The sequence below is a fragment of the Canis aureus genome, chromosome 6, assembly GCF_053574225.1.
Source record: "Canis aureus isolate CA01 chromosome 6, VMU_Caureus_v.1.0, whole genome shotgun sequence".
Taxonomy (NCBI): Eukaryota; Metazoa; Chordata; class Mammalia; order Carnivora; family Canidae; genus Canis; species Canis aureus.
Window position 1 is genome coordinate 15,050,641 of NC_135616.1, and position 12,855 is coordinate 15,063,495.

Here is a 12,855-nt window from a genome sequence, read left to right on the forward strand (position 1 = left end):
CGGCTGCCCCCCCCCCCACCCCCACCCAGGGACCCTGGAGCTCCCACATCTCTTCTTCCTCCAGAGCTCAGCCCACCGACTTTTCAGTTTTCCGGGCCACCCAGGCTTTCATTCCAGTGTCTGGGGGCAACGCTGGGTGAACTGGGAAAAAAACAGTGGTCAAAATACCTGGAAGCACCCCCATTTTGAAAAGCGTTTTGTGCTCAAGCAGAGGAGGTTATAAACGGTATTGTCCGGCCTGACAAGGCCTCTTGCTTCTTTTCTCGGCAGCTGCAGCATTCTGGGTCCTTCTAGGTGCGTTCTCAGGTCTCTTACTTTGTATTTAACCTGTCTGATAACCCGACAGACTCCTAAGACAACCTTTTGGGTGGGGGGTAGGGGCTGTCGTTTGTTTGAGGGGAGGTGTGGGAGTCACAGAGGTGACAAAGAGGCAGGAGGCATGTCAGCCTAAATTATCCTACCTGGTGTCCTCACACTCCAGATCTGGGTTTTTCATGGAGCCTCAGTGCTCGGTTTTTGGGACAAGCCTTTTAGGGGCCCTAACTCGTAGGAGAAAGTGATGAATCGCCAGCCTTGTATTCAAAAGACATACTGGAAATGCCAGGGGCCCCAAAGTGAAGGATGTGTCTTGAACAGCCCTGCTGGTAACACTGGGAGGGTGCAGCAGGCGTTTTGGTAACAAGTTCTTCCTTTCATTCTCTACTTCCTAAGATTCTGGTCTCGGAACTCGCTCTTTTCCTCTGTGAAGCTGGCCCTGGAGACATCTTCACCATTGTGTAGAGTGGGTGTGGAGAGCCCTGCTGAGGAGAGACTTGGGAGCAGAGCAGCATAGGGACGCACGGCTGGTTCCCTGGCCGGAGCTGAGGGACTGGAAGATGAGGAATCTTCAAAGAATGGGAAGGAGGTTGGGGGTTGTTAGGATGAGGCTTTTGTCAGCCAAGAATCCAACCGGGAATCCGAAAGGGTACATGAGTTGGGTTAGGGGCGAGATCCTACAGCTCCACCTGTTTCGGAACACACCTTAGGCTGGTCTCCGTACCCCTCTTCTCCAGTCTTCTGGCATTTCACAGGACTGGGGAAGAGAAGTAAGTAGTCCCAAAAGACATAATCGGAGTCTTCCGACGTTTAAAGCAACTTCTTTAGTATAGAAAATCTTTTCAGGGGCCGTAAGTGTGCAATTGCAGGCGACTTACAAATTTCATTTTAAACCTAGCTTATTCTTTCACCAACTTTTCAACCTTCTGGATGGGACATTGCAAAGTCAGAAAAATCTTCCATAGATCCAGCATATGTTAAAAACAACCAAAAATGGGAAGGGTTTTGGGAATACACACCTTTTGCTTAAGAGTCTTTTAAGAAAGCAGGAAGCTACTGAGAATCAGCCAGTCTGGGAGTGGGGGAGCAAAAGATCTAATTTTGGTTGTCCTCAGAGGTGTTCTCCTGCGAGGGAAACCTTGACCTCCAACCCCTCTTTCTCCTCCTAGCTTCCTAGCTAGATTTCTCCTTCTCCACTTTGATGGTTTAAAAAAAAGCGCCCCCCAAAACGGACCGTTGTTGAAGGCGCTCTTTTGCCTTCTGTTTGGGCTAAAACCCGAGAGCACTGAGCCTTTTCAATCTACACAGTGTGGAGGACTCCAGCTACCTGCTCCATACACCTCTCCCTGATTTTGGTGGTGGATGGGTGGTAGGGAATCCTGGGGTGATTATGCTGAGTGCTTGAGTCCCTGAGACCAGCGCCCTCCTAACCTCCTGCTGAATTGTGCTCCATTCTTTGGGTCCTGGGATGGCATTCCCTGGCCGTACCCTTCTCCCTGGAGCCTCTTATTTATTTATTTTTTTCCTAGGGGAATCCAAAGCAGTTGTGTTGGGAGACGATGATGAGTAGGGGGGAAACTGATGAACGAAAGTCCAGTGCAGTCAGATTTTCTAATTGTTAAAAAAAAAGTTTTTCTTATTTTAGTCCGTTGAAGGATTATAGCTGCTTGGTAAGTGGTAGGGAGAAAGTTGGGAGCTCTAGATTCGATTTAATGAAACAAACAAACTTCCTAAATTTTATTTATCCAAAGGGGCTTTTGGTTTTCAGATGACTAAAGAGATTTACCTGGAGAGTTCACACTGTCTTCTCCTGGGAACTTTTATTGTTTCCAGCCTGGGGGAAGGAGGCCAGGCATAGGGCTGGGTTCTCCAGGGAATGCCCCACTCCTCTATCGAGAGGGTCTCTGATAGGTAACATTTTAAAGTCAACAACTAAGACAAATACCTTGTTTAACTTCAGTGTCCTTGAAGTCCTGAGCATTTTACTGATTACCGTAGTCAATAGTGGCTTTTAGGGTGGAGAAGAATAAATCTTTGTGATGTGTTGTAAGTCGCGGTGTCCCCGTGACAACTTTGAACTCCAGTTATGTAGGATGCTAGTTTCTTTTAAACTTATTTCTTGACGAGGAAAGAGACTTGTTTTGTAGCGTAAATTGCATTAATGGACTTAGAGAGTATTCATGCCCAAAACATATTTAAATATCTTTACAAGTAGTTAGTTGATGGTAGGAACAGGCTGTACACTCCTCGGGAATGAGAAAGAACATAAAGATTTGCTGGCACACATCTTCAAATAAAGCTTTAAAATGTAACATTTATTTACTTTAAAAATTGATTCAGAAATTCTTGGTAAAGCCACATTTGGACATTTAAGTCCTTTATAAATAACCCTAAACAAAAGGCTATTTTTATTTTTTATGAAGTTTATTTTAAAAGCACTTTTTAAATTAGTGAGTACCCATCTCATTTTAGATAGTATTTATTTATTCATATTTAACAAATTTAAGTGGAAGTAATAAATATTACAACTATTTACTCTCAAGATTTTTTTCTTAATAACAGGCTTGGGTTAGTTGTAAACACCAAAAACTAACCAAAAGCAAAATGACAAACGCAATTTAGATAGATTGCCTAAACTGAAGTTCAGTGTAGGAAAATAGGAAAGTTTTGTTGAGTGTTACTAAACGATTTTAGTAATGTCCCGAATCAAAAAGATATCAACCGTTCGTAGGAATTTTGCAGATGGAAGCAGTGGAACTCAGAATATTTTAGCGTTTGCTCCTTGTGACATGAGAAGAAAATTTAACATTTATCTCGGTGCTTGTTAATGTTGGTGCGTTTTTCCCCCTTTAGGAGACCGGAGTCATTTTCTAATTAATGGATAAAGTGCCTAAGAACATATTTCTAATTTCACTTGTCCATTTTTTTTTTAATTGGAGGAAAGGAAGGTTGACAGATACAGTAAATACATTAAAATAAAAATTACGTGGGATAAAAGTAATAAGGTAGCCGGCCTGTATCCCAGGATATCTGTGGGTCTGGTTGCGGGGGTCAGTGATCAGCGTTGATATTGTATGGCTGGCTGGGGTTTGGCAGGTGGTCCACTGTAATTATGATGGATTTCAGTTTTGAAACGCTTGGGAACAGCGGGAAAGGAGGGGGTCAGGGGACCCAAACCAGCTTGCCCACAGCTCTCCATTCCGAGGTCCTTGGAGACCAGGCAGATGAGATGATTCGGGCTCGGCCTCCAGCACCATCTCCTGCCACTTTTCTTGGGGTTCTCCCGGGCGCGCCCAGGGCTGCAGAAGTATTGGATACAGGCTCAGCGGATCGATAGAGAGACGACGGCCGGCTCCGGGCTCGGCCGCCGAGCGCGCGGGGAAGGAAGGGCGCGGGCGGAGGCGGAGGCGGGCGGGAGCTGGGGCCCGGGCTGCAGGGGGCCGGGGAGCCCGGGAGGGGCGGGAGGGCCCGGGCTGCAGGGGGCCTCACCGGGGCTCCCGTCCCCGCTCTCGCCGCAGACCTGCTGGAGGACCTGCCCGAGAGCCGAGAGTGCGTGAACTGCGGCTCCATCCAGACGCCCCTGTGGCGGCGGGACGGCACCGGCCACTACTTGTGCAACGCCTGCGGCCTCTACAGCAAGATGAACGGCCTCAGCCGGCCCCTCATCAAGCCGCAGAAGCGCGTGGTGAGTGCGAGCGCCGCCCTCCGCTGCGGCCCGGGCGCCCCCGCGGGAACAGGTGCGGCGGGGACCCAGCTGCGCCCTTCCCGCCCGCGAGCGCCCGAGGCCGGGGGGCGAAGACCGCCCTTCCCCACGTTCCCACCTAGGGCAGGATGTCTGTCAGCGCGGGACCAGCAACGTGTAGGGGGCTACCTTGTTTTTTTTTTTTTTTTAAACAAGTCTGTGTTTATATATCTCTAGATGTACTTCCAAATGCACTAGAATCATTCTGGAAGGAGACACAAGAAATTAGTAATGACGGTAACCTCTGGGGAGAAAAAACTGAGTATACCGAAACCAGGTCAGATGAAGGAAGGAGACGTTTTTCACTATGTACTGTTTGGTCTGGTTTGGATTTTATTTTTGAGACTCGAACCCCCTCCCTCTCGCCTTAGAGTATCACAACCACAAACCCACACTCCCTTTCCCCTACACCCTCATTCAGGGTTCCTTTGATTCTGTTCCTTATACTTTTGGATCCCTTTTACCTCTCCTCCTGGGAATGAGACAGCTTGTAGCCCCAAATTCCATCTTTTGGATTGTCTTTGAGTTTGATCAAAATTTACTCTAACCTTTGTTATTTTGAAATCTAGCTGTTCAGAAAACTGCATAGCACTTGAGGGGGAAAAAAAATGCAGTCTTATGTGCTTCCCAAGTTGGGGATTTTCACCAATCCAAACACATTTTTAAATGTATTTTATGTGTTTTAAATTCTGGGAATTCTGATTTTTTTTCAGGGATAAATCTCTTCAGAGTTAGGTGTGGTTTTAGGAGAGGGCATTTACTGCTGTAGTGATTAGAGAAAATAAATGAAAGTGTTCACAGGCCCCACTGTAGGGCTAACATTTGTTTAACCAAGCACTCATACTCTTAATACCTTTTAAAGTAAAATATTTTACAGTGAGATGCCAGACATCTTAAGTATCCAAGTAATTTATTTAATTGTTATACTGTAATTAGCAGGAACAAATGCTACACATGTTGTTTGTGTTAAATAGATTAGGGTGAAATTGCATCACAATGGAAGTCTGACACCTTAAAGAGAAGCAATTAGTTTTATGGTTGTTTTGTTTTTAATGCATTTAAAATAAAGTGGCTGAGGTTAATTTAATGTATGTGCCTTAAACTTGTTACAACCTCCTGCAGCTTGAAATTGTCTTCAGAGGGCATCCTTAACTTCAGCATCTGACTCCCTATGGTTTTCATTTCTTATGCATCATATTAAAAAAGTAGTGGCCAGAAACTATCCCAAGAAGTTTGTCGTTTTGGTGTGTCAACAGTGAAACTGATTTTTTTTTTTTTTTTGAAAGGTACATTGAGCTGAATACTAGCTGAGTTCAGCAAGATAACCTTTTCTTGAGATTGAGGGAAAAACTGGTAGAAGAGTAGCTGATTAAGTTCTAGTTGCATTCTAAATTTGATCTAGTAACATCCATTATTTAGATAGTGCCATTTGTTTTGTGCACTTACCAGTAAAAATAACTTAACAAAAAAGAGTTTTTGACATCTTCAATTTGTTGGTTTCCCTTCTGTGTGGCAGGTGTCTTGGCCATGACCAAGGTCAGCCATTGTGCTTTGTAAATGGGTTATAAATGATACCAATTGAAGGGTGTGTTCATCAATTAGTTCTTGTGGGCTTCTTATTTATGGTTTTGATGGATCTAGCTTAGTTCTCAGAATGTTGAACCCAAGTTTGTTTAGCTAGCAGTCCAGAACCAATCACTGTGAATTTGAACTTGTAATATATTGCAAAATAAGAGATTTATGGTGTAACTTGAATTCCTTGTCAGTGATGAATATAACTGAGATCACTTGTTACAAGGAACTTTTATAACCCATTCACCTTCATTTCACATGTTTATGGAGACTGGCTTCACTTATGATTTGCAGTTGACGGTCATAAAGTTCTTTGTTATAATGGTAAATTCTGATAACAAGTTTACTTCACATTGGCTTCAAATTCCACTGGAAACTGTCATAAATGACCTGTTTATAAAATGAACCTTCTTGTCCCTAGTTTACTGATTTCACGTTTATGAAGAAAAAGGAGTGCTCTCCTAGGAAATTATTTTAAAAGAAAGAAACAAATCTCGACATGCAAAAAGTTTTGTTTTTATCATTTTAACAAAACAGTTCCACAGATGGTTTGCCTGTCAGCCAAGCATGTTCATTTCAACCAAAAGTCAAATCGATTTTTCTTAGCATTGACTTCTTACAAATGTTGTAGTGCTAAGGGTTTGCCAGTGTCTGCTTGTTTTTATGACTTGTCTGTAAAGAATAATGCTACAGTCATCAATAGGATGTGAATTGTAAATGCAAAATTCAATTTTATCTTTTAAATATGTCGGCAAAGGATTTGATAAATCTGTCCTTTAGCCTGTGAATATTCAACACACCCCCAGTTCGTATTTTTGTTATACAAGACTATTCTTTTCTGAAATTAATTGATGTAGCTAACTTACCAAATTCTGTTGAAAAAATTTTCGACTTATTTTGATCCTTGGATTTTTCCCTCACAGCTTCTTTACTGAAGTCATAATACTGTTTTAGTTGCCTCTCTAGGTAATTTAAAAACAAATATAGATTTTGGCCTTTTGGAGAGAAACTTATACTAGCTTAAACTCTTCTTTATCACTCACACACAATTTAGATGAGATAAATTCCCTCTTAAGGATGTTATGGGCATAAAGGTCACATGGAAATCGGAATGACAGTGCCTTTTCTAATATTTAAATCTTTGTATGAACAGAAGCTGAATACTGTACTGATAGGACAAAGAAAATATATCCCTATCACCGTAAATAAGACTGCCAGCATTAAAACAGTGCCACAAAATTTGCTTATACTTTGTAAAAAGAATAATACGAAAACTTAGAGGCAGCAGGCAACCTTGCAAATTATGATATGTATTACAATATATTTCTTTATAAAAATTTTGTACATTTTACAAGATCCGTTTCTTTATACCTGTCAGTCTATCTACCTGACTGCCTGCCTTTGTAAAGTTTTTGGGTTATTCCTCTGCACATGTCTGAGAAATAGACTTGATTACAAATGACAAGTGGAGACCACCCAAAGCCACTTAGGACACTGGCAGGCAGTTTGTGATTGTGTTTCGTGACTCTTATAATTCAGACCTGAAAACAGTGAGCGCAGTTATTGGCCAACATTGTCCGGGTTATTCTGTACGCTGGGAGAATAATCTGGAGCAAACCAAACACTGTGGGATGGAGCACCCTACATAAAATTCCAGTTTCTTGGTTCAAGAAGTTCAGTCTAATCAGACTTTAATTTTTTCCCTATATTTTAAAATTATTGTAAATAAAAGATCCATGCTTGTTGATGACAGGGAAATGATACGTTGATGTATGTGGCATATACATAAAGTCATTCATATCTGTACACTTTCTTCTACCTTTTAGCCTTCCTCCCGGCGGCTTGGATTGTCTTGTGCCAACTGTCACACCACGACCACCACTTTGTGGCGCAGAAATGCGGAGGGTGAACCTGTGTGCAATGCTTGTGGACTCTACATGAAACTCCATGGGGTGCGCCACGTATTCTGCTCATGTGTATACGTGTTTAGAATCTTATTTGTACATAGTTTCAGTTAAAAAAAAAAAACAGCCAAGGAGAGGGGATAAAAGTGAAGAATCTGATTTCCTATATGTACGTTACTGAATTTAGGATGTTATTAATTATAAACCATTATCTTACATATCAGTAAGAAACAAAGAAATGCTGCCAGTTAAACTGCCACATATCCATTTTAAGACATCTCAGTTTTAGAAATGCTAAAATGTGAAAAATGTGCATTTTAGAATCAATAACATAGTAACTTTAAAAATATATATACTCGAAGAAAAAAAAACATGGCACCAACTAGAAATGCATAACTAGTTTATACCTTAACTTTAAACTTTTTGATGCAATCAAGTACATTTATGTAAAGGAGCAATAATATATTTGATAGTTATAGTTAGCAACACTGTCCTTCATTTGGAGGAAACCGTGAAATATTATAAACACATCAATCTTAAAAAGGAAATTAACCTTGTATGTGTAGGAGGAAGAGAATACACAATCTCTTTGCAATAAAAATATGTACCTAGTGGTTTTACTCTGTGATTGAAGTTGTTTAAAACAATAAACAGTAAGTTGAAGGAATAAATTTTCCTTGACAAGTCACCTCATTTTCTCTGAAGGAATCTGCATTTGCTGGGGAAAGTATAGTCTTTGTACAGGTTGGGATCTATTGAGTGTGTATAAAAATTGAGTGAAATTTATGCCAACTTCTTTTAAATGAGGGCTTTCAGTTCTGATGTTGAGTCTTTAGTTAAAGTTGAGTTTTTCTTCAATATAATATTCATTAAACTTAAGGCCTGTTTGAAAATTTTTTTTTTTAGGTGCCTCGACCGCTTGCTATGAAAAAAGAGGGAATTCAAACCAGGAAAAGAAAACCTAAGAACATAAATAAGTCAAAGGCTTGCTCTGGTAAATACAATAAAATGCTATTTGATTGTAAAGTATTGGCCAACTGTAACGGTCGAGTATGTGTGTATTTATGAGGTTAATTTTGACTGTTGCAGGTAGTAGCAATAATTCTGTTCCTATGACTCCAACTTCCACCTCTTCTAACTCAGATGACTGCAGCAAAAATACTTCCCCTACAACACAACCAACAGCCTCAGGGGTAAGTGTTAAAGGAGTATAGACGCTTTCTAAGCTAGTGGGTTGCTCTCTAGTATATTATCACAAGTTTTATCTTATCTGGTAGTACAATAATCTAAACCAACAGTTCAGTTTAGTTAGCTGATACCTAGGAATAGTTTTTAGAGGAGATTACATTTGAATGTCAACAAAATGACAAACCTAAGTACTTTACAAACCTCTTAATTAAGATCTATATCATTTTTTATGGTTAAATTAACCCAAGTAAAAGCAAGAAGTTTTGGTGTGAAGTGCTTGAAGTTGTTTTATTTCCAGGTTTCTGTCTTGAGCTGCTTGTATAGATGTATTTGTGATGTAGATCAAGAACACTATGAACTCAGGTTTTATATATCTCGGTGCCCATGGCATTTAAATTTGCTTATCGTAGCGACTCCATCTTTTTGCCTTTCTTCTCTTCCTTTTTTTTTTTTTTTTTTTTTAAAGTCATTTCAAAAAGCAAAACTCATCATAATGTGTTCTGTGCTGCTGTAGTCACTGATCTTACCCACTGGCCTTCTGCTTGGGGGCCCTTGCCTTCTAAGGCCCCTTCATTGTACCTTGGCTTATTTCAGCCTTGCCACAAGCCTGGGAGCAATTCGCTTTTGAGTAATTCACACCCCTAAGGATAGGGATGCCTGGGCTTGGTGAAGATCACAGTTTCTGTAAAGGGGTGATTGAAACCCAGTTTTCCTTGAGTGTTGAGCACATTCCACCGTAAATTTGTTTTCCAAATTTACCTGGAATGCTCTTTTAATGATCAGGCCTTACCCTAGACCTCAGTGTGATCCGGGGCGAGATCTGGGCCGCAGGACTTTTTTTTAAGGATTATGCTGAGACTGGTTTAAGTCAAAATACCAGCATTAAAATCCCTATTTACTTAGTAATTGTTTTTTACATTTAGCTTTGCCCTGTTTGGGGTACTTTGAAATGCTACAGATTCCTGGGCCCCACCCTGGATTTTCTGAGTCAGAGTCTCTGGGGGTGGGGCTTGGAAGGCTGTGTTTTTGCATAAGCGCCCCAGGTGAAATTGAAACTGTTGCCCTCGAGGTGTCTTTAACCTGGGTTCAGGAACCACAGAGCCGGTTTCTTTTCATTGTATTTTGAATGGCTTAAACAAGCAAAAGGGAAACATTAAAAAATTTAAGTTTGATATTTCTGTCTTTCCTCCATCCCAAATTCTTTTGGCTTTTTCTTTTGCTTTAATGATGCAAGAAGTATGTTCAGTTTCACAAGGCAAAAAGCCTTTCCGTCATTTTCATTTGTTGCAGATAAGGTGTTAAAGAAGGCTTCTAGCCTTTTTAAAGGTGGACTCTGGTGTAAGATTTTTTTTGTTTATTTATTTATCTTTTACAAAAGGGTTAGTTGTGATTTCAAGAGTCTAAAGTGGTTACTTGTGTGGGAATGAAAAGATAAAGATTATTTAAAAATATTCTTTATGTTCTCAGTCCTCAGCAGCACTTAGGTAGTAGCTAAATGAGGCAGGTAGTAGCAAAACGCCCTGGTTTTTAAAGCACTGGGGGAGCCGTCAGGTTTTTTGGCTTTGGTGTTGGTCTCTTGTAGCTGAAATAATCACTGCCAGCTTTGGGTCACTTTTGTTTGTTAAGGCCGGCTTAAGCCTGGAAAAGGCCAAATTTGAATGATAAATGGCACAGAAATACAGGTATTTGCCCAACAATGGACTTGGGGGACTCGGGGTTTCTTTCGCTCTCATGGTTTTGTGCTGTGTAATTTCAGAACTGGCTATTTGTGAGTCTGATCGGTTGTCCTCACCGGACAGGCGCTGGGGAGAAAGTCGGGGAGGGGTCTGGCTCTGGCCTGCCTGGAAGAGGGGTCTCAGGAGCTATGTTGGCCATCCTCCGCCTGCTTTGTGGGCACCTCCTACCTGGGGCCCCGCATGCTGGAGGCAGCTGGCCGGCCCTCACCCCTCGAAGGAACTCTTCTGTCCTGCGCTGGAGGCCGGGAGGCAGGGCGAGCAGGACTTTGGAGGTTGGTGGAGTCTGAGAGCAGTTCCAGGCGAGGTCTTGGGCTATAAGCCCCCAGCACTCCTTAGCCCAAGCAGCAGCGTGCGTGGGAGCTGGCAGTGTGAGCTGCCGACCAGGCAGGGTTTGTGTATGCGTGAGTGTGTGAGCCTGCAGAGCCCCAGCGGCCTCAAAGGCTTCCCAGCACCTTTTCCCAGGGCAGGGGGCACAGACTGCCTGCCTTCTCCCTACATACAGGACCCACTCCCTCTGGCCTGGGTTCCACAGGCACCTGGGCTTTGGGGGTTCCCTAGTCTGCTAGCCCACCACACACGTCTCTAGCAGCCCCTATGTGACATGGCTGTGGTGGGGAACCAGGCCGACAGGACAGAAGCCCATCTGCTGGCTGCCTTTGGAAAGTGTCCCCTCCCAGAATAATTGTAGACCCTAATGGTCTCCCCAGGTGACTACCTATGGAGGAGTGCCCGTGTGTGTGCCCCGTGGTCCCTGAGTACCTTCACGGCCTTCTCTGGGTGGAGACTTGGTTGGTGTGTGCCCTTGGGGGGCGGAGGGCAGGGAGCTCCCTGAGCCACTGGGGGAAGCACTTGAGAAAGGTGGCTGTGCCGACAAGATGTGTCCTTTTTCCCATTTTGGTCACAGTTTATGATGTTGGAGGGCAGCTGGTGTTGTGCCAGGATGATTACAGGATTTGGGGAGGTGCTGTAGGTGAAGAAAATGTTGCATCCGCCTGGCAAGGTTGCGCCTGGTATGCAGTATGCATCACCCTGGTTGGCTCAACGTTTAAGCCTCCTTTGATGTCCCGCTGATCTCCAGTGTGGCCCTGTGGTTGACGTGGTGGAAATGAGTAGTTCAGGGTTATTTCACTTTTAAGAGGGTCAGCCGAGCTACAAAACAGTCATCTCAGGCATACTCCCAGTGGAAGAGCGGAACTGGGGGGGCCACATGGTGTAAGTGGCAACATAGCTGCTTTGCCCATCTTTCCTTAATGGTTGTAATAGCAAGGAAGTCAGATTGTTGCAGTGGTCCACAGCACACCTGCTGTTCCTTTTTAATCCCGCCACCCTCAGAAAAGCAGTGTAGGAGACGATCAGTAGGCGTTCCCAGCAGGCTCCTTTTAAATCCTTCTGTTCCTTCCCTCTCCTGTGGGGGGTAGGGGGCAACAGGTTCCCATGGCTGGTTCCTGAGCTAGCCTGGCAGGACCTGAACGTTCTGGAGGGAGGGTAGTTTTCTGCTGCTGAGAGCAAAGGCTCTAGGGCTCCCTCCTGGGCAGCAGTAAGGTGAGGGCAGGATTCCTAGCATGCAGCATTTGGCATTCTTCCTTGACAAGTGTCTCAGGGGCACGGAAATCATTTTTGTGGTGCTCTGAGGCCTTATGTCTTCCCTTATTTGTCATGAAGCTACAATGTCTTAGCTTTATGTATTTGTTGCTAATTTGTGTTTTAACTTAGAAAGAATGTCGTCTTTTTTCCAAGAGATCTAATGGTCATCAGGTTGCTGACTCAGCTACCTGATGACTCAGTTTCTCTTTGTAGGTTTTCTGTGTGGTGTGTTATGTGTCGGAGACAGAGGGAGGGCAGTGTGTTTCCTCTCTGAGATTGGGAAGGCTGACTGCTATGCAGCCTAGTATTAAAATAGCCCCTGGCTTGTTCTTTTTGAATTTTTGTGATTAAGAAATATGTCACACTTACATTTTGATAGACAGTTGATTATTTTTTGTGCCTTTTGAACTTAAAGATGCATTTTCCAAGAAAAGTCTTATGTACTAAAATTTTCTCTCGTGTAGGTTTACTGAAAAATATGTATTTAGTTGACTTAAATATATAACAGATTTTCTTTAGCATTTATATTCTTGGTGGATGGTAAGAATATTTAAATCTTTCATTGAATTCCATTTATTGACTAAATCACACTAGGGTTTTTTTGTTCTTATTTAGAAGGGAAATATGGGAACAGTGTTCTATTTTAGCACTTCCCAAATAAGATTTATTTTTTCCAAATAAGATTTCATAATTTCTAAATATTCTTACCCTTCCTATGACTTGTAACTAAAAATTAGTAAAACTGGAGAAATCTTTACATATATAAAAATATAATAGATGTGTATATATGATGTGTGCATATTATACATCATAT

The 12,855-nt window shown here is 42.5% G+C and overlaps 1 protein-coding gene across 4 annotated transcripts in view; it reads left to right on the forward strand.

Annotated features, from left to right (window-relative positions):
* Positions 1 to 12,855, forward strand: part of GATA6 (GATA binding protein 6) — a 32,226-nt gene that overhangs the window by 3,581 nt on the left and 15,790 nt on the right. For all 4 annotated transcript variants that reach the window (XM_077900235.1, XM_077900238.1, XM_077900236.1 and 1 more), the window contains exons 3-6: positions 3,834 to 4,000; positions 7,456 to 7,581; positions 8,440 to 8,527; positions 8,623 to 8,726. In XM_077900235.1, coding sequence (XP_077756361.1) covers positions 3,834 to 4,000; positions 7,456 to 7,581; positions 8,440 to 8,527; positions 8,623 to 8,726 — 485 coding nt within the window. The remainder of the gene's footprint in view (positions 1 to 3,833; positions 4,001 to 7,455; positions 7,582 to 8,439; positions 8,528 to 8,622; positions 8,727 to 12,855) is intronic.